This window comes from Schistocerca americana, chromosome 9, assembly GCF_021461395.2.
Source record: "Schistocerca americana isolate TAMUIC-IGC-003095 chromosome 9, iqSchAmer2.1, whole genome shotgun sequence".
NCBI classification, from domain to species: Eukaryota; Metazoa; Arthropoda; class Insecta; order Orthoptera; family Acrididae; genus Schistocerca; species Schistocerca americana.
The window spans coordinates 210,128,370-210,151,523 of NC_060127.1; the positions used below are offsets into that span (position 1 = coordinate 210,128,370).

General features: G+C 42.1%; 1 protein-coding gene across 5 annotated transcripts in view; it reads right to left on the bottom strand.

Annotated features, from left to right (window-relative positions):
- Positions 1-23,154, bottom strand: part of LOC124550985 (replication protein A 70 kDa DNA-binding subunit-like) — a 177,792-nt gene that overhangs the window by 69,950 nt on the left and 84,688 nt on the right. For all 5 annotated transcript variants that reach the window (XM_047125810.1, XM_047125808.1, XM_047125806.1 and 2 more), the window contains exons 8-9: positions 22,659-22,771; positions 5,828-6,062 (exon numbers count right to left, since the gene is read on the bottom strand). In XM_047125810.1, coding sequence (XP_046981766.1) covers positions 5,828-6,062; positions 22,659-22,771 — 348 coding nt within the window. The remainder of the gene's footprint in view (positions 1-5,827; positions 6,063-22,658; positions 22,772-23,154) is intronic.

Below are 23,154 nucleotides of genomic sequence, written 5' to 3' on the forward strand. Positions count from 1 at the left end.
TCAAACCCACCAACAAGCAACAGTACCTCCATTATGACAACTGCCACCCATTCCACATCAAACGATCCCTTCCCTACAGCCTAGGTCTTCGTGGCAAACGAATCTGCTCCAGTCCGGAATCCCTGAATCATTACACCAACAACCTGAAAACAGCTTTCGCATCCCGCAACTACCCTCCCGACCTGGTACAGAAGCAAATAACCCGAGCCACTTCCTCGTCCCCTCAAACCCAGAATCCCGCACAGAAGAACCACAAAAGTGCCCCACTTGTGACAGGATACTTTCCGGGACTGGACCAGACTCTGAATGTGGCTCTCCAGCAGGGATACGACTTCCTCAAATCCTGCCCTGAAATGAGATCAATCCTTCATGAAATCCTCCCCACTCCGCCAAGAGTGTCTTTCCGCCGTCCACCTAACCTTCGTAACCTCTTAGTTCATCCCTATGAAATCCCCAAACCACCTTCCCTACCCTCTGGCTCCTATCCTTGTAACCACCCCTGATGCAAAACCTGTCCCATGCACCCTCCCACCACCACCTACTCCAGTCCTGTAACCAGGAAGGTGTACACGATCAAAGGCAGAGCCACGTGTGAAAGCACCCACGTGATTTACCAACTTACCTGCCTACACTGTGATGCATTCTATGTGGGAATGACCAGCAACAAACTGTCCATTCGCATGAATGGACACAGGCAGACAGTGTTTGTTGGTAATGAGGATCACCCTGCGGCTAAACATGCCTTGGTGCATGGCCAGCACATCTTGGCACAGTGTTACACCGTCCGGGTTATCTGGATACTTCCCACCAACACCAACCTATCCGAACTCCGGAGATGGGAACTTGCCCTTCAGTATATCCTCTCTTCTCGTCATCCGCCAGGCCTCAATCTCCGCTAATTTCAAGTTGCCGCCACTCATACCTCACCTGTCTTTCAACAACTTCTTTGCCTCTACACTTCTGCCTCGACTGACATCTCTGCACAAACTCTTTGTCTTTAAATATGTCTGCTTGTGTCTGTATGTGTGGATGGATATGTGCGTGTGTGCGAGTGTATACCTGTCCTTTTTCCCCCTAAGGTAAGTCTTTCCGCTCCCGGGATTGGAATGACTCCTTACCCTCTCCCTTAAAACCCACTTCCTTTCGTCTTCCCCTCTCCTTCCCTCTTTCCTGATGAGGGGACAGTTTGTTGCGAGGGCTTGAATTTTGTGTGTATGTTTGTGTTTGTTTGTGTGTCTATCGACCTGCCAGCGCTTTCGTTCGGTGGGTCACCTCATCTTTGTTTTTATATATATTTTTCCCACGTGGAATGTTTCCTTCTATTTTATATATACATATATCTAAAAACATAGAAGATGAGACTTGCCGGACGGGGGCGCTGGCGGGTTGATGGACACACAGACACAAGCATACACGCAGGATTCTGGCTTTCGCGACCAACGGCTGCTTCATCAGGAAAGACCTTCATGAAATCCTCCCAACTCCACCAAGAGTGTCTTTCCACCGTCCACCTAACCTTCGTAACCTCTTAGTTCATCCCTATGAAATCCCCAAACCACCTTCCCTACCCTCTGGCTCCTACCCTTGTAACCACCCCTGGTGTAAAACCTGTCCCATGCACCCTCCCACCACCACCTACTCCAGTCCTGTAACCCGGAAGGTGTACACGATCAAAGGCAGAGCCACGTGTGAAAGCACCCACGTGATTTAACAACTGACCTGCCTACACTGTGAAGCTTTCTATGTGGGAATGACCAGCAACAAACTGTCCATTCGCATGAATGGACACAGGCAGACAGTGTTTGTTGGTAATGAGGATCACCCTGTGGCTAAACATGCCTTGGTGCACGGCCAGCACATCTTGGCACAGTGTTACACCGTGCGGATTATCTGGATACTTCCCACTAACACCAACCTGTCAGAACTCCGAAGATGGGAACTTGCCCTTCAGTATATCCTCTCTTCTCGTTACCCGCCAGGCCTCAACCTCTGCTAATTTCAAGTTGCCGCCTCTCATACCTCACCTGTCATTCAACAACATCTTTGCCTATGTACTTCCGCCTCGACTGACATCTCTGCCCAAACTCTTTGCCTTTACAAATGTCTGCTTGTGTCTGTGTATGTGCGGATGGATGTGTGTGTGTATGCGAGTGTATACCTGTCCTTTTTTCCCCATAAGGTAAGTCTTTCTGCTCCCGGGATTGGAATGACTCCTTACCCTCTCCCTTAAAACCCACATCCTTTCGTCTTTCCCTCTCTTTCCCTCTTACCTGATGAAGCAGCCATTGGTTGCGAAAGCTAGAATTTTGTGTGTATGTTTGTGTTTGTTTGTGTGTCTATCGACCTGCCAGCGCTTTCGTTCGGTAAGTCACCTCATCTTTGTTTCTATATATATTTTTCCCACGTGGAATGTTTCCTTCTATTATATTCCCGGCAATCAGTTGCAACAGTTATGCATATAATAAGTTGTTGAAAGTCGTTTGTCGAGGAAAAACTGGCGACTTCGAACATCATTATGTTTTCCGCAAACAAAGTTGTATTTAACAAATGTTATTAATTGTCTTCATAATTTAAACCATGTATAGTTAACGGAAGACGTAGAAACGATATTCCGAAACGAATACGTATAGCGTAAGTCAAACATTCGAATTAGAATAGAAACCCCACGAACACAAATTTGCTGTGGCAGGTATGAAATATAAACTCCGTTACTCGCTCGTTACACTTGAAGGACAGATGCTGAAGGGGCCGAAACGAGCCGCCGCATAACAGCGTAGTTGCCTGCTAACTTCGGAAGAAGGTAGATGCGGTCCCTAGTGCAACTTATAACATCATCGAAAATCAGTGCGGACGTGAAAGTTTCCGTACACCCTGTTAAACAAACGGAAAAATGGAGGCGGTACAATTGGAGAGCGATCCGCCTTCACCAACATGCATAAGCAATTCATTAATAGCTTATGTATATATATCTAAAAACAAAGATGATGTGACTTACCGAACGAAAGCGCTGGCAGGTCGATAGACACACAAACAAGCACAAACATACACACAAAATTCAAGCTTCCGCAACAAACTGTTGCCTCATCAGGAAAGAGGGAAGGAGAGGGAAAGACGAAAGGATGTGGGTTTTAAGGGAGAGGGTAAGGAGTCATTCCAATCCCAGGAGCGGAAAGACTTACCTTAGGGGGAAAAAGGACGGGTATACACTCGCACACATACACATATCCATCCACACATATACAGACACAAGCAGACATATTTAATTGTCTTTAAATTGTCTTACCTCACCTGTCTTTCAACAACATCTTTGCCTCTGTACTTCCGCCTCGACTGACATCTCTGCCCAAACTCTTTGCCTTTACAAATGTCTGCTTGTGTCTGCATATGTGCGGATGGATGTGTGTGTGTGTGTGTGTGTGTGTGTGTGCGCGAGTGTATACCTGTCCTTTTTTCCCCCTAAGGTAAGTCTTTCCGCTCCCAGGATTGGAATGACTCCTTACCCTCTCCCTTAAAACCCACATCCTTTCGTCTTTCCCTCTCCTTCCCTCTTTCCTGATGAAGCAACCGTTGGTTGTGAAAGCTTGAATTTTGTGTGTATGTTTGTGTGTCTAAAACTTCTTGCAATAAAAAAGGAAAAGGTTACATCAGCAATGTTGTTGTGGGGGATGGATGTGATCACTGTTTTTATAAGGCCCCTCCTTTCTTTGACAAATGTTGCTAAACAGAGACCAAGACTAGCTGCAACAAGTCATTCACAATTAAGAACTAATTCTACCCACCAAGATCCTATCTCTTAGTACATCTCCGCAACCATCAAGCTAATTTTCCTATGTGTCACCTGAAAGTAGTTTGTTTCATCATAGGCACCACAATCATCTTCTCCGTAATACAGAAGATAAAATACAGCTAACATCCATGCAATAAATTCAAATGAAGCACACTATATGAGGACCGTGGCCATACATCATTTACATTTAGTAAACAACAGTTCTCCTTATAAACAATACATTCTCCTTCAATTTCACGTAATAGGTATCACAAAAAACTCTGTAACGTTACATATTTGAATTTTTTGTAGAAATCATAATATGATGTTAGCTACATACAGCAATTTTTTTTTATTTTCACTTACTACATATTTTGTAGCTTACCAAATGTTTACTTTATCTCAATCTGAAAGCCAAATGTTCGTCAGATGATATTACTTCTCCGAAATTCAATCTTTTCGCAGTTGGCGTAAGCACTCGTGAGTTGTGACCAAAAAGTAACAGGGATTTACGTTTCCCTTAAAGAATCGTTATGTATTCATCAAAATTATCTTTATTCCCTTCCAAGTAATCCCCTCAGATATAATACACTTCTACAAGCACTTAGCCTAATCTTGGAAGCACTTCTAGAACTCACTTTTTGTTACAGTTTTCAGCTCCTACAGCAATTTTGTTTTTATCTCATCAATGTAAGCAAAACAATGTCCTTCCAACACTCTCTACTGCATCAGGAATAGAAAGAAGTCACAGGACACGTTTGATGAATACGGTGGCTAAGGTAACATAACGGCTTTGTTTTTAGCAAAAACATACATTGAGATGTAAGCAGGAGCATTATTGTGAAGTAATTTCCAGGACTGGTTTTCCCCACAATTCAGGTGGTTTTCTTTCAATTGCTTCTGGCAAACAGTGCATAACTTACAGACAGTATTCCTTACTGACTGTCTGACCGTAAGGCAAGAACTCCTGATGCACCATCCCACTGTAATCAAAGCAACTTCATTCAGCAATTCTGAGCAATGTGTACACGCCTGTACATGCCGTTGTTTTTGGTCAAAATTCAACAATTTGGGAATAAACTTTGCTGGTACACGCTTCATGGCCAAACTATCCAATAAATGGCTTGGCATGAGCCAACCAATATGGCAACATCATCAAAAAACCTCTCCAATAATGATTCAGCTATTTTTCAGAACCATTTTCTAGACTTCTTCCACACTGTCATTAGTAAAATTGACCCTCTTGTCATCTACAATGTGTTCTGACCTTCTTCGAAACATTTATACCACTTGTAAACTGATGTCATATTCACAGTAGATTCGCCAGAAGTCCCAGTCATCATTTCGAATGTGGTGCTTCACTTTGTCCCATTTTTCAAGCAAAATGTAATGTGGATTCTTTGATTCTTCTTTTTCAAAAGAAAAAAATTGCTGAGCACTCGAAAACAACGATAACCTTTTTGACTGTCAACAATAAATTAAATATTAAAACAGCTGAAAATGCAAGGTTACGTCAGGAACATGTGTACCAACAAATAACAAAAAATTGGATGTATAAAGCCCACAAAAATAAAAAATTCCCATTCCTTTTTCATGGCCTCATCTTTAAACTTTCCCATTATCAACCAGTAATAGTTCAAATATTCCCTCACACCTCTACCCTCCAGTTCTCAATGTAGGTGATGAAATTCCCATAGTATATGAAGGTACCTAGTTACAGACTGACCCACTCCCTCCTTTGCTTTTGCAGGATCAAGATACGCATTTCTCTCAGACATTCAACCGGTGTCCACAGTATCAAGAAGCAGTTCACTTGATTGCAGCTGACAGTATGTTGAACGTAACTCGGCTGCAGTGGACAAGCATCGGAGATTGCCAGTAGGTGGCCAACTGATGAGTTCAACAAATAGTTCCAGTAGATGCATGCATTCATCGTTAAGGCTAACAACATAATCAACAGATTTTCTTCTCCTCCCCCCTCTCTCAAAACTGTATTAAACATCCCAACATATAACTGGAGAACTGCAAACTTTCTGTGAAAAGAAACAAACAGTTACTCACTGCCTGCCACTTCCAGCTGCTCAGTCAAAATGTTGACATGTTCCTGTCTCTGATACCAGTCACGCAGCTGGTGTGCCTCTGGTATGTCAGGGTTCACTCTGACAGTGTTCCACATCTGAACCGATGCTGAGCGCCGACCGCCAAAGTCTGACTGTTTGGCACCCTTTACTGCCAGCACACAACCGGGAGTCGCCGAGAACTCTTCAGCCTGTGTGCCCCACAAAGTCAGCTTCACCTGTGGGGAAAATGCAACCTGTTATACTCTGATTAAAACTGCTCTGTGATTGGCATTTCAGCCAGTCTAGTAGCAGGGTTCAGCCATCAGCAGACTGACATCTCAGCGGACTGCCATCCTTGGACTGACATCTCTGCCCAAACTCCTTGCCTCTGTATATGTCTGCTTGTGTGTGTGTGTGTGTGTGTGTGTGTGTGTGTGTGTGTGTGTGTGTGTGCGCGCGCGCGCGAGTGTATACCCATCCTTTTTTCCCCCTAAGGTAAGTCTTTCCGCTCCCGGGATGGGAATGACTCCTTACCCTCTCCCTTAAAACCCACATCCTTTCGTCTTTCCCTCTCCTTCCCTCTTTCCTGACGAAGCAACCGTTGGTTGCGAAAGCTAGAATTTTGTGTGTATGTTTGTGTGTCTATCGACCAGCCAGCGCTTTCGTTTGGTAAGTCACATCATCTTTGTTTTTAGATATATTTTTCCCACGTGGAATATATAGATGATGAGACTTACCAAACAAAAGCGCTGGCAGGTCGATAGACACACAAACAAACACAAACATACACACAAAATTCAAGCTTTCGCAACAAACAGTTGCTTCATCAGGAAAGAGGGAAGGAGAGGGAAAGACGAAAGGATGTGGGTTTTAAGGGAGAGGGTAAGGAGTCATTCCAATCCCGGGAGCGGAAAGACTTGCCTTAGAGGGAAAAAAGGACAGGTATACACTCGCACACACACACACATACGCAGACATATACAGAGGCAAAGAGTTTGGGCAGAGATGTCAGTCAAGGCGGAAGTGCAGAGGCAAAGATGTTGTTGAATGACAGGTGAGGTATGAGTGGCGGCAACTTGAAATTAGCGGAGATTGAGGCCTGGTGGATAACGGGAAGAGAAGATATATTGAAGAGCCAGTTCCCATCTCCGGAGTTCTGACAGGTTGGTGGTAAGTATCCAGATAACCCAGATGCTGTAACACTGTGCCAAGATGTGCTGGCCGTGCACCAAGGCATGTTTAGCCACAGGGTGATCCTCATTACCTACAAACACTGTCTGCCTGTGTCCATTCATGCGAATGGATAGTTTGTTGCTGGTCATTCCCACATAGAATGCATTACAGTGTAGGCAGGTCAGTTGGTAAATCACGTGGGTGCTTTCACACGTGGCTCTGCCTTTGATCGTGTACACCTTCCGGGTTACAGGACTGGAGTAGGTGGTGGTGGGAGGGTGCATGGGACAGGTTTTGCATCAGGGGTGGTTACAAGGATAGGAGCCAGAAGGTAGGGAATGTGGTTTGGGGATTTCATAGGGATGAACTAAGAGGTTATGAAGGTTAGGTGGACGGCGGAAAGACACTCTTGGTGGAGTGGGGAGGATTTCATGAAGGATGGATCTCATTTCAGGGCAGGATTTGAGGAAGTCGTATCCCTGCTGGAGAGCCACATTCAGAGTCTGATCCAGTCCCGGAAAGTATCCTGTCGCAAGTGGGGCACTTTTGTGGTTATTCTGTGGGAGGTTCTGGGTTTGAGAGGATGAGGAAGTGGCTCGGGTTATTTGCTTCTGTACCAGGTCGGGAGGGTAGTTGCGGGATGCAAAAGCTGTTGTCAGGTTGTTGGTGCAATGGTTCAGGGATTCAGGACTGGAGCAGATTCGTTTGCCACGAAGACCTAGGCTGTATGGAAGGGACCGTTTGATGTGGAATGGGTGGCAGATGTCATAATGGAGGTACTTTTGCTTGTTGGTGGGTTTGATGTGGACGGACGTGTGAAGCTTGCCATTGGACAGGTGGAGGTCAACATCAAGGAAAGTGGCATGGGATTTGGAGTAGGACCAGGTGAATCTGATGGAACCAAAGGAGTTGAGGTTGGAGAGGAAATTCTGGAGTTCTTCTTCACTGTGAGTCCACATCATGAAGATGTCATCAATAAATCTGTACCAAACTTTGGGTTGGCAGGCCTGAGTAACCAAGAAGGCTTCCTCTAAGCGACCCACGAATAGGTTGGCGTACGAGGGGGCCATCCTGGTACCCATGGCTGTTCCCTTTAATTGTTGGTATGTCTGGCCTTCAAAAGTGAAGAAGTTGTGGGTCAGGATGAAGCTGGCTAAGGTAATGAGGAAAGAGGTTTTAGGTAGGGTGGCAGGTGATCGGAGTGAAAGGAAGTGCTCCATCGCAGCGAGGCCCTGGACGTGCGGGATATTTGCGTATAAGGAAGTGGCATCAATGGTTACAAGGATGGTTTCCGGGGGTAACAGATTGGGTAAGGATTCCAGGCGTTCGAAAATGTGGTTGGTGTCTTTGATGAAGGATGGGAGACTGCATGTAATGGGTTGAGGTGATGATCTACGTAGGCAGAGATACGTTCTGTGGGGGCTTGGTAACCAGCTACAATGGGGCGGCCGGGATGATTGGGTTTGTGAATTTTAGGAAGAAGGTAGAAGGTAGGGGTGCGGGGTGTCGGTGGGGTCAGGAGGTTGATGGAGTCAGGTGAAAGGTTTTGTAGGGGGCCTAAGGTTCTGAGGATTCCTTAAAGCTCCGCCTGGACATCAGGAATGGGATTACCTTGGAAAACTTTGTATGTGGTGTTGTCTGAAAGCTGACGCAGTCCCTCAGCCACATACTTCCGACGATCAAGTACCACGGTCGTGGAACCCTTGTCCGCCGGAAGGATGACGATGGATCGGTCAGCCTTCAGATCACGGATAGCCTGGGCTTCAGCAGTAGTGATGTTGGGAGTAGGATTAAGGCTTTTTAAGAAGGATTGAGAGGCAAGGCTGGAAGTCAGAAATTCCTTGAAGGTTTGGAGAGGGTGATTTTGAGGAAGAGGAGGTGGGTCCCGCTGTGACGGAGGATGGAACTGTTCCAGGCAGGGTTCAATTTGGATAGTGTCTTGGGGAGTTGGATCATTAGGAGTAGGGTTAGGATCATTTTTCTTCGTGGCAAAGTGATTTTCCCCCTAAGGTAAGTCTTTCCGCTCCCGGGATTGGAATGACTCCTTACCCTCTCCCTTAAAACCCACATCCTTTCGTCTTTCCCTCTCCTTCCCTCTTTCCTGACGAAGCAACCGTTGGTTGCGAAAGCTAGAATTTTGTGTGTATGTTTGTGTTTGTTTGTGTGTCTATCGACGTGCCAGCGCTTTTGTTTGGTAAGTCACATCGTCTTTGTTTTCAGATATATTTTTCCCACGTGTAATGTTTCCCATTTATCCTAAAGACAAACACATTTCTCCCAATAAGAGACTAGTTTGTTGATACCATCAGTGTAGAATATTTATTTGACTTTGTTCAAGGAGCCACGATCTCACCTCTGCTTTGAACACTTCATCCCTGTCAAAGTGAAGTCTTCATAGGCGTTCTTTAAATTTTGCAAAATGATGAAAATCACATGGGGCCATGTCAGGGACTGTACAGTGGATGACCGATGACAGTAAACACAAGGTGTTGAGAAATTGTGTGTGGTCTGGCATTGTAATTCTGAACAGAGTGTGCTCCATTTGTGGCCAATTAGAAAATAGACTACAGCATGCCATTCCTCATGCACCACAATGGTACATGCTAAAATTTAGAGTCCTCTAGTGGCACAGGGTTCCAGCCTGCACCACTGCAAAAGGAAAAAATCTACCAAATAACATGCACAACATACCTCAAGCACTACTCAGAACAGAATAAAAAATTTGGAGACATTATTTTTTAGCGCTATCTTTTATATGTGATGGCAGGTGAGACCGCATGAAGGTAGTTCTTTCTAATAATTTTTAAAGGCAATGACCACAGTAATTCTTATTAATGTTTTGAATAAAATGAATATATGAGGTTTTGCATGGAGTCCGACTTCTCATTTTCAAATACATTATCATCCCTGAATTGCAAACTACGAGGGTAAGTCAATTATTATCCGCAATTTAGTTACATTTTTGAATATTTTGGTAGTACTGTCATTTTATGTTGATTACACATGCTTTGTTTATTTGTTGTTATATCTTTGCAATTTTAAAGCTGCTAGGTTAGTTTCGTTATCGCTGCCGTGCTGTTAATCGTGGCTGCTCCGCTCTCTATTTTCACCAAAAAAGAGCAACATTCAGTGATCCGTTTTTTGTGGTCGGAAGGCAATCAGGGGCCGAAATTCATCGAAGACTTTCAGTACAGCACAGGAACAGTGTTTTACCACAACGGAGTGTCTACGAATGGCTTGAAAAATTCCAAAATGGTCACATGAGTGTTATGCATTCACATGAAATTATTCTCTTAGACAGACGATTAACTATTGACGAAGTGGCACATCGTCAGCAAATTAGTCACAGTTCTGCTATGAAATCACCTACAACAGATTTGGGTTTCATAAAGTTTGTGCAAGATGGGTCCCAAAACAACTCACACAGTTGCATAAGCAAATGCGCTTGGACATCTGCTAAAACCATTTGGATCGCTATGGTAATGAAAGGGACAAACTTCTTAGACAGGATAATTACTGGTGATGAAACATGGATCCATCATTACGAGCTGGAGAGTAAATGGCAGAGTATGGAATGGAAACATCCAAATTTGCCATGCAAGAAAAAGTTCAAGACCAAACCGTCTGCTGGAAAACTAATGCTTACGGTTTTTTGGGATGCTCGAAGTCCAGTTTTGTAGCATTATGGGGAAAGGGGCACAACAATAAACAGTGTACGTTACAATGAGATGCTTACTGCCAGGCTAAAGCCTGCAATTCGAAGTAAACGCCGAGGATTGCTGTCAAAAGGTGTTGTGTTGTTGCACGACAATGCCCGTTTGCATACTGCTGCCCAGACTGCTGAAATGCTCCAGAACCTCAAATTTGAAGAACTGGATCATCCTCCATATAGTCTTGATTTTGCCCCTTCTGAGTATCACTTGTCTGGCCCATTCAAACAGGAATTCTGCAGCGATCAGACATGGACAACAATTTCGATGGCTGATTATGCAAAGTATAAATAATGAATGTGGCATTACCCATTCGTATAACAGTAACAATAATGACAACATGCTTTGATCATAACTTTAAGCATATATAAAATAAGAGCTAAAAATTTTAGTATTAAATAATTTTTTTATGACATGTTTAAGAACAGAAATATTACAATACATAGATCCTAAGATTACACAAAAATCATTGGAGGTCACAAATAAATTTTAACTTTATGATTGATGTTTCAGAGTGTTTGGTTGAAGGGGCCAGTTTACAGTCAATCTTAGTTCTTTCTTGAGCACCCCGTGTTCTGTGCTGTTCTGTATACGCATGGAGAGCCTGCTGGAAATATCAAGGACCCCACCCCCACCCACAAACACACAAACACATGCATAAAGCTCTTTTATTCAAGCTATAATATTGTGGAAGATAGAAACAGAGATTCTTTGTCTTTTGCCCACCAGGAAGCAAGTGCTTCACAACAACCTGCACAGCATCCCTCGCATATAGCAGACACATGTTAATGCAATCTGTACAGCTGCCTATACGGGCTCAATAGCAATCTAGGCATAATAATAAATGTGTACAGCATACATTTATGCACATTTTGGGACTGGTTCACTCATTACAACAACAAACTTGTGTTGCACAGTCGTAAAAACAGCAAACTATACAGTGTCGTGACTGCTTTACAACTGCCATACCATAAATGGAATAAAATTTGAGAGCAGGTAGCTCAGTTGTTCCAGTTCACAGCTTTGGAAAAATTGCACTGTCAATGAAGGTTGTGAATGACAATTTTCTTACCACAACAATAACAAAAGCATTTCGCAATGCAGTAACTGGTTTCAAACAGACAGTGGTCATCAGGCTTAAAGCACATACTGCAAGTGGTGACGTAACATTCCCGATTCATTGTCAACACAAACTGATGAGCCAAAACATTATGACCACTGCTGACTGTAATATTAAACACCATCCGGTGGCATTTCAAGCATGTGATGAAGTAAGGAAAATATGTAAGCAGAACAGAGACAAATGGAGAGTCATTCTAGCAACAATATGGGCCCATAATATAATTTTTACCTAGTACAAACTCTCGGCATACTGTCACATGCTGACAGTTTAGCAGATTTTCGAGCCCAGGTTGCCATGTAATTGTGACATACCATATTTTATGGACTATATGATGCCATGGACTATAGGATTCACCTTAATATTTAAGCAATTGTTACTAACATTTTTACCACTTTTGTTATTCAACTGCAAAGCCAGACTGTTTCTTAGTTCATAAAACCAAACTGACCTTTAAAATCCCGGAACATCATCATCTGAACTTTCTTCTTCTTCCTCTTCATCGTCGTCATTGTCCTCTCCATATATAAGGTGGTCTTCACTGCCATCAAGAGCGTTACATACGCTGTACATCTTGAAAGATTTTAAAATTAATGTCTACGGCTTGTTTTATCCACTGTCACACTTGTTTGATTGTAGGTCATTTTGAAACTCCCTTCGGCATGAATTCACATTAGGTTTAATCCATCATTCATTTGTTCCAGTTGTCTCTCATATACACTTTAAATAATTTATTTATCGAGACATCAAGAAGTTGCAACTGCGAAATAAGTCCTCCCAGAATAATGGCAAGCTCAGTACTTCCCTGTCACACTTTCTCTTTCACAGTATTTTTCAAATGACTACAAAACTGATCTACCACAAGAAGAGAACTCTTCTTCGATAGAGCATCTTTCCTCCTCTCCCACACTTCATTAATCCATAATTTCACACCAGCGTCACCCATCCAAGCCTTGTCATGCACATGAACAACAACACCTGGCAGTATTTCAGAAGGTTGTGGCACTGTTTTGTGCTTGAAAATGATCACTGGATTAAGATTAGTACCATCAGCACAACATGAAAGGACAACAGTGTAGTTCATTTTTCCATGTAAATTTTAGCACCTTTCATGACAACAGTTCTGTCACTCGGTACAACAAATGTCACTATTTGGCTTAGTTCAAAATTAGTTTTCTTTCCATTTTGAAAAATACAGTGATGGAAACATATTTTATCTCTCTTCATACTCTTGTGGCACTTTCTGAGATATTTTAGTTTTGGCTCACACGGTAAGTCCATGACGCTTCATAAACCTGTAGCATCAACCAACTCCACCCTTAATGTCTGTAAGTTCCACTGTAGTGTTAGCTTATGAGTGTATTTGAATAATTTTTGTATTAATTTCAATGTCATTTTGACGGTGTCCTCGAATCAATTTCATTATGTCATCTTCCAGTTCTGGCCATTTCACATTCATTCCTCTATTTTCACATTTAGTCTGCCTCATTTTCTTCAGTTCTGCCAATCACGAATGCTTTTTTCTGTTGGTGGAAACCCGAAATGCCGTTCAGCTGCTCTATTTCAATGCATATGCTATTACTTTAAATTCGTAGCCCGCATCATATGAATACCTCTTATTTTTTCCATTCCAAAACTGGCTACTAACAAAAATATTGTACTGTTATCGACGACACACATCACCTTTGATTCAAGTTCACTGGTACCATAGATTGCAGTGACGCAACACAGGCTGAACAGTGTTCTGGGTTTATGATGGCGAGACTGAAGAGAGACAGTGTTAACAAGCTTGTGGATCCCCACAGCTCATGATCGTTACACTGGTGCACTTGCTGCAGCAAATTGAATCCAATAATGCCTCATAGAGATGGGTTGCCCGCGGCATAAAATACATGGCCATTTTTAAGACTGGAGGGAATTAAATATCAAACACTAGATATTTTTATATTAATTTTGAGTATAAGACGCTCCTGAATTTTAGAGGCTATTTTTCAAAGAAAAACATGTGTCTTATAATCCACAAAATATGGTATTTCACACACATATGTTGATTGAAATATTGTAGTGATTTTGTAATCTCATTATGGAGACTTGAGGAAAGCACATCCTGGACAATTTTAATGTTAAAGGATTTGTCTTTAAAATGGGAATTGTCTTGTAGATCAATCAGTTACAATTGGAACAGTATAGAAAATAAATGTACGAAAGTCATTGTTGTTGAAACATTTCAGAAACTATCCTTCTAGTTGTTCTTTAATACCAGTGAGCTTAGGGAACTGGACTGTGTTTGTCAGAAACACAACGTAATTTCTTTTTAAATGCATTCCCATCAAAGCAGAAAGAGTCAAAAAGTAGCCTGGTATGTCCCTGCACTTAACCAACAACCTCTGCAGTAATATATAAAGTCTCCATACTCTTCATTCAAATCCATCGAAAAACTGCTGCAACTGACAGTGGAGTAATGTCTGCCATCTCAGAAATTTTACTATTTCTTCCTGTGCCTGAAACTTTAGCACAAAATGCTTCTTGATGTACAGGACAATGAATTCCATTTATTAATCATTGTAATTTCTTACTCTTTCATTGTAAACTAGGTCATTAAATTCTGTCTGCTTGATACTGTAGTGTCGTTTCATAGCAAATCCGCAGTACCCACCACTTACGTGATTGCATAACATGCAGAGAATTCTCATCCCTCTCTACTGTCATTCCAATTCATTTTTAAAGACTTGTGAGTATTGATTGCTAGACTGCCTCTATGCAAACAGCCACTGAACCTGTGAACATATTTCATACAATGAACAAATAGCAAAATGTAAACAGCACTGGGAACACAATTCTTTCAAATGTAACTGAGGTGTGCAGACTGAAAAATGCCACACTGTAATACTAAATAAAATGTTGCACTGTAACGGGTACTTCCGAGAAGGTCGGAGCAAAGCCGAGACGGGCAAAGCCTCGGCCCGCACACCCGGCACGTGTCAAGTTTGGCACGCCGTGGCCGGCCCTGGTCAAGAGTACTGACAGAAAGTGGCAGGAAGATAGTAAAAACACGAGTAGGTGAGGGGTCTACACCTCATCACAGAACATAACAAAATCTGGCTGACCCACTCTGTAAGGTAGGATGTTCACACGGACGTCCACGAGACTTGCCGTAGTGATCGGAGACGCTATGACACATATTGATTAGGCAACATTATTGCAAACCACCTGCAACCCTTTATGATTGATGTCTTACCCCTGGTGATGGTATTTTCTAGCAGGGTAATATTGTGTGTCTCAAATCCAGAACCACGTGTCTGTGGTGCTTACAGTTGAGTCAAGCCGATGATTTGATTACCAAATTCCTCTGATCTGAACCTGATGGAACACACGTGGGAAGCTATCGAGAGGCTAGATTCAGTCCCACAAACCATCGTGTAGGGTTTCACCGAGCACTTTGCACTTCGGCTTTCAGTTTCACATCCACGTTATGCCAAAAGTCTGTCCTCGACCAGGAGGCATTCCTCTTCCAGAGAGCATTTATGCACCTCACTACTACATGATGGAGTATATGAAGCACTGTCTGAAAGAAGCTGCATAAATATTCAGTCAGATCTTCATAAGATTTCAAAGTGGTGCCAGGGTTGCCACAAGTTTCCCCAAGTGACATTCCCTGATATTTCCCTGATTTCCAGACATGTTTTAGCATTTTTCCCTGATAAATTTTTAGATCTCAAGCGTAAGTAGAGACATAAGTAGACAAAAAAAAAGTAAGGACTTTTGAGTAAAAATCTTATGTACTAATATCAACATCTTTTGTAATAAACTGTCTTTCGATGGAGAAAGCGAGCCAAATGGTATATGTTTTATTAAGACCACTGTTGTTATTTTATTTCAATAAAACAAAACACATTTGGTGACAAAAATATGCATTTCCTTGGAGTTGCAGGACAAATTTAAAATACCTTCACAAATTTCAGAAATAACTGCAGAAAAATGTAGTCGTCTCGAAAGACGTGTATAAGGTGGGAAAGAGTTGTGTAAACCGACACTATAGATGACCGGCAATAAAATGTTGTACCTACTATGTTCGTTCGTTATTGTCAGTTATTACCCACTGTGATACATCTATCATGTTACAGGTAATGTGTGATTTTTCTTTCAAGAAATATACGAGTGCATAGCGTACAAACTGCCAGCCACTGCAACAATTTACTTCTTCTTTCTAACACACAAACTACTTTCGGAATGCCAAAATGTAATAGAATAAATAAAATGTCTATAAAACGCCACACTGTACAACGTACTTGCGGTGAGACAGCCGCAATTCCTGAAATCCGTCGCCCGTAGCCTCCGGCCTGCCTCGGAGCACCACAGTCCCACGTCTGTGGATAAACCACAAAAATCCGCCGCATTATGCCAAACACGGATAGACCCGGCCTGTGGATAGATCAGTGAGACTAGACCTGATGGGCAGGGCTTGACCATTAGTGAGAAACGGTGGGCTTCAGACCGGCAGAAATGGCCCCCAGTTTTGGCCCTTCGTGGAAGTCCACTCGTGTGGCCAGCTATTCGTATGTCACAGACACCGTGTCGATGAAATGAGACCACTGTGATTAATCCGTGCAACAGATAACTTGCACAAATACTCAGAGAATCAGTACTAATGAAGATAGGTAGCAACTCATCATAAAGATGATCTCTGAGCCACAGACAGGCACGTAGAAAAGACGACCGCACTCTCACAACTAAATTTACTGCCGTAGCCTTTGTCAGAAAACTAGAGCACATACACAATCGTACAAATCTCAGACACAACTCGTGCACGCTTGACCACCATCTCTGATTGCCGCACCAACGATCTTTGAGAATCCGATCCAAACAAACCGCTCCTCACGCCTCCCTGCCTAACGTCGGCATTTGCTAGGCTAGTGGCAAGCACGGACTGCAAACTGATGATAGTGGTAGGAAGAGGAGAACGAGGGAGTAGAGGAAGAAGTGCCCGGCCAGTGACGATGCATGACAACCCGTAAACAAACCTTTCATTTACTGACACAAAACGAGATTTTTCCAGTGTTTTTTTCAAATTTCCCTTATTTCCCTGACATGTTTAAAATTCCTTGATTTCCAGAACTTGTGGCAACCCTGGGTGCAAAGATTGGCAACTTCCTCTAAATATTCAGAAATGTTAAACTTTGCACTTCATAAAATGAAAAATGTAGTATCCTGAGACTATAATATTAATGAGTCACTGTTGGAATTGGCAACTCATACGAATACCTGGCTGTAACACTTTGTGGGAATACGAGACGGAACGATCGAGTAGGCTCAGTTGTGGTTAACACCGGTGGTACACTTTGGCTTACTGGTAGAATATTGGGGAGGTGCAATCAGTCTACAAAGAAGATTGCTTACAAATCACTCGTGTGACAACTTCCAGAACATTGCTCAAATGTGTGGGATTCGTATCAAACTGGACTAATAGGGGATATTGAACACATACAGAGATGGGCAGCACAAATAATCGGAGGTTTGTTTGACCCGTGACAGAGTGTCACAGAGATCCTGAAGAAAATGAACTGGAAGACTATTGAGGACAGGCATAAACTAACACGAGCAAGTCCACTAACAAAATTTCAAGAACCAGCTTTAAATGATGACTCCAGGAATATGCTACAATACCCTATGTATCGCTCACATAGAGATTGTGAGGATAAGATTAGAATATTTACTGCACGCACAGAAACATAGAATCGTTCTTCCTGCACTCCATATGTCAACGGAAGAGGAAGAAACGCTAATGACCGGTACAATGGGATGTACCGTGTGCCGTACACCTCACAGTACTTTGCACTATACGGATATAGGTGTACACGTGTTTGTACATCAAGTGTTATGGGCATGGTACTGAGTACAAACAATCTGCCACTAGAGGCTCTATCATTGTTGACAGGCAGTGTGCACAGCAGTAACAGTGGTGCTGCTATTGAGGGAACTGGCTAGTATCCACAGGTCATGTGTCCATCAAGATGCCCCCATCATCTCAGTTGTTACACTACAATGTAAGAAAACATAGATTCCTACTTGTCATAAAGAAAGCATGTCAAGTTGCAGACAGGCACAATTAAAGGATACTTACACAAAGATTATGGCCACACCCTTCATCAGCAAAACAGAAACCCACTCATTCCTACACAGGAGCGCGCACACCTCGTGCACACGTGACCGCCAACTCTGGCAAGAATACATCTATCACATGGGATGGAAGCAGCATCTGGATGGAAGGGGAAGGGATCGTAGTGTATAGGCAGGGGGGAGGCGGGGGGAGGAACAGTCTGGGAGGCTGTGGAGGAGCCAGAATGCCAACAGATGCAGCATGAGGTGGTGGGGAAAAAAGGAGGGAGATGAGAATAGGGAAGAGATGATAGGACAGAGAGGTTGGAAATTGTTGGGTGGAGGGTGTGGGGGCTGGAATAATTAGAGGAACGGAGAATGTGTTTTGAGGGTAACTCCCATCTGCGCTTTTGTAAGCCAGTCATAGCTCGTGTCACGTGATGCCGCCAGTCGATGACAGCGGTTATTCAGACCCTTGCTTTTTTAAGCGAGCTTGCTGGTCTTAGTCTTTTCTGAACTGTACTGTTTGTTCTGAATGTTATTGGGATCCCTTGCTTTTTTAAGATGTTTCCTATTCTATTTGTTATTTTGTTATTGTATGATAGTGTGTACCATCTATCTCTTTTTTTCTGAAGTGGTGTGGTCTGCTGTGTTGTCTGTGTCTGCTGCATGTTTCCGTTTCACCTTGTTGTTGAGTTTGTTTATGATGTCTGTTTTGTAGTCGTTTTCAACAGCAATTTGTTTGATTATGTTTAGTTCCTGTGTGCAGACTAAGACCAATCAGAAAAACCTCAGACAAATTCAGCAACGCTGGAATATATCGACTCACTTGCAACTCTTGTCAGGCCCACTACATAGGACAAACAAGCAGAAATTTCTGAACGAGGTACACAGAGCACATGAGAGCTCTAAGAAGTGACAGCACACATTCAACTTTTGCAGAACATCTAATGAACAAAAACCATAACCCCACTAATATCGAAAATGATCTACGCATTCTGAGAAACAGTAACAGTCTATACCGACAACTAACAATAGAAGAAAATTACCACATACGAATGGCTATAGTCGAAGGGAAAAGTGTAATAAATGAAAACACAACACTTTGCAACAACACACTCTTTACTGCTCTGAGAGAACTGACCAAGGAAACAGAACAGAAAGCACACACACGCAAAAGAACCACTTCCCCCATCACACACAGAGACATAAATAATGAACAGAAGTCGTCGTAATTCGCGCTACAGTTTTTAAACACCTTTCTCGCCACCTGTGATACGCCTCTAGCGACGCGCACGAATAGCAAGATGGCGTAATATTCTAGGTCAGAAACAAAGTGCAAAAGTTTTGTTTTTCTGTGTAAAAAGCAGCCACACACCATCCAACGAACGTGAGTACACGACTAGCTAAGCAACAGCTAAATACACACCAAAATAACTGGTTTCCACAACACTACCACAGCCCCAAGTATATACTGCTGACATACGAAGTTCACCTTTCAGTATTTGTTTACTAACAGCCACTCACATGATGTTCGCTACGTAAAAAGACGGCAACAGATAAAAGAGCACAGAAAATAATTGCTCAAAGCATGCTGTAGCATACAATAAATAAGGTAGTATGGAAGTATCAATATAAAACTGTATTTCAAAACACGATTTGTAAAAATGTAATAATGTTTTACTGTGTTTGTACAACCATACCATTTTCAGCATGTTTTAGATTTAAGAAACCCCACTGATGATGGTGATATTTGTCGCTGAAACTAGTTAGGGATAATAAAGAAATAAATGAATAATAAGGTGTTTTGCATCAAGCTGGGTTCAATTTGTGATATTACTGTTGTTTCATCAAAGTTTGTCAAACATTTTGCTACATGAAAAATTGAAATATCGTTGTCTAACACTGCGTAAGCTGTTAACACAAATAGAACCCAAGAATGGTATGGTTTCTTGATCTGATTATGTCTATTTTGTCACTGTCTGCTAGATAAAACAAAATAGGCCTTTCTAACACTGCTGAAATTGTAACACACACCAAATAAATGAGACTGTTTTGGCACAAATGGTCATTTTTATAACACGACAGAATATAATTCACGAAGACCGACATAAAATGCCTATTAGGCCTACTACAAGCAAAAAGCTTTATGTTAGAAAATAGTTTCACATTTCATTCATACACTCCAGTTTCTCGAGCATGAGATCGAAAAGTAGTAGTACAATATTTTTTATATATATTTGGAATCGTCATATTCTTCCCTAATTTCTGTGATGTCAGCGTTTCTTCTCCTTCCTGGTTCTAACAAACAATCTTGTCATGACTGATTCTGGAACTATTCCTGCCTTTGTCAAAACTTACTCGCCAGTTAACTTCACTAACCCTGCCAGAATCACTGGTTTACTTATCCCTGATTATTCTCCGGTTAGGTGTTGTTATGTTCGTACAAACCATTTTCCGTGTTACTTCCAGAACAGAACTTAAGTGGCTGCTAGGCGGGGACTGCACAACTGGCCCTTACTAATGTAGCAATCTGGCCAAAGATTTTCTGACAAAATTTCATTTTCTTGGATACGCCGAGAACATAATGTGTAATCTTTCTTACCTGTTATTCCTTTATTTCTACTCTGGTAGTCTGAATCTATGGATTTCCCTAGTAATTATAACAACGCTGATCATTTGCAAACCCAATCAACAACATAATCAGACAGTGATTGGCGTTCACTCGTTCGGCTTTACTCCGTTCAGCTTGTATAGCCCGGCCCCCTTTTGCCTGCATGAAAGTCTATTTCTAGATGCGACTAGGATTACCCTGATAGACATCACATACACTATGCACGCATTCAATAATCAACTTATGATACATTCAGAAATCAACTTACAGAGTGTGTTCAAAAACCAACAAGGATTCGTTTCAAAACCATATGAATAATCGATAGACCAACGTGCGCTGGATGCTAGACGCTTTGTGAAACAAGGTTTCTTTTCTCCTCAAGAATATGAATTTGCACCCCCTCCCCTCCCCTCCCCCCCCCCCCCCCCCCCCCGTCCCCTCCCAGTCACAATTGTCGTCTGGGTCAGATACCTCGGTTTGCCACCCCCCACCCCTCCCCCCATAGAACCAGGCCTGCTGTACATGCATGAATCTGGCAGCTTGGGCACGGCAGTATATTTTTTCCCGGTAGCATCTAGCTGCTTGCTGCGACTACTTACACAGCCAAAGCCACATTTCTGTAGCCAGAAAGGGGAGAAGATACAACTCATACGCCACTCAACTTCGCATGCACATGAACCCGCTCGTAACTGCTAAAACGATTCTAATATAAACAATTGTGACATCATGCTCATTGGAGGCAATTTGTTGGTATGAAGCATTGCATTGTCCTCCTAAAGCCTTTGACACATTTTATAGTTGGTAAATGCTTGTGTGAGCACTGTGTTTTGTTGTTGTATATGGCACATGCCTTTGCAATTTATGTTTTATTTTCATATTTCTTCTCGTTCACGTTTCACTGTTGCAATATTATTCTGCAGTAGCGTGATACAGTAACATCCTTTGTTAGAGTATCGATTCTTACCAGTCAAAATTACAAAAATTTAACTGAAAACTAAGACAACGAAAAATTCCTGGAATTCTAAAAAATTCCCGGTTTTTTCTGGTTTCCTCCCGGATGAAAAAATTCCTGGGTTTTTCCCGGATCTCCCGGTTGTCCCGGGTTGTGTACACCCTGAGTACTGAATGCTGAGATTGGTAGTGATTAGAAAAAATGACTCGATCTGCACTTCTGAACTCTAATGAAACTTACCCTAAAGAAGACACGTCAAGTTACTGGGATACAGCAACTTCACTTGTCTTCTTTGCAGTAAGTTTCAGCAGACTTCAGAAGTGCAGATCGATGCTAAGTAGCAATCTGTCTTTTCCTACACCGTTGATATTCCTACTTGGAGTTTCCATTGTTTGAATTCTGTTGAAAGGTGTTCCTGTCAAGCCACTGTGCCGACAGTTCTCTTGCAATTAAAGGTTGATAGATACTATTAGGTTGGCAGTAACAGGGGGGACAGCAGTAGCACCACAAATTATTCTGTCTAGTGACCAATAACAGTGATGCAGATCTGGAGAGCAGGCAAACATATTAATGCAAAAGTGTGTGCAATTTACCATAGTGAACAAACAAAATTTGACGGAATTAGAGAAGGTTGTAAACAGTAGATAAATTTCTTCTGAGAATGTAAAAGTGATTTTGCACCATATTTATTTAAGAAATTTTTTTGGACAAGTTCAATAGGAGAGTAGTGCCCAATTAAATGAAAATTTTCTTATTCCATAATATCATAAAAGTGTGATTAATGTTGCTCGGCACAAAATGTGAGTGTCTTATCTTTAACACATTTTTCCATCATGCATTTATAAATGATTTAAAGAACTAGTTTAGCTGTAAGGATATTCAACCTTTTTGGGAGAGAGTACATAAATAACATTCACAGTACAGAAGTAGCTCTTAACAGCATGTGTGACATAAAATTTGAGGTAGTCTGTATTAAGACAAAACTACACCTCACAAAGTTTAACAAAAGTGAATACTAGTGAAACAAAGAGCTGAAAATCTGACAAGTCCAGCAACAAAACAGTCACATACAAAACTCAAATGGTACAGACTAACAGAAAATAATTAGTATTGCAGTTAAGCATGACACAACGAGCACTTATTAACTTGTTATAGAAGCTTCTTTACCGTGGTGTTGCTCTGGTCAACAATGGTAACCTCACGTTTCTTCTCTCGCTCATTTCTTTTTTTCACTATAACATCCTCAACACTGCTGGTATCCTTTACTACACCAATGACATCTGCATATAGAGAAACAAAACAAAAGAAATTAACAATGGCTCGTTGTACAATAATCAGATTAATTTTTTTATCAAGTAGCACACAAAATAAAGTTATAAAGGACAAGTTCAGCTCTTATGACCTTATAAGGCTGTCACCAGCCAACTGTTGTAAACATGGGAATTCATCAATCATCAGTCGCCTCTTACTACAGGTAGTTACGCACGAGTCATCTCGGCAAGCAGACAGACTGGGGCAGCCTAATAATATCCTAGCCTATACCAGCAGACAACATGTCAAGTTATGACTGTGGCCTATGCTGAGATTGCAGAAATCTACATACATCGTGCGCACACAAAAAAAAGGCAGAACAAGAACATTGCACCAAATTTTGTTTTAAGCT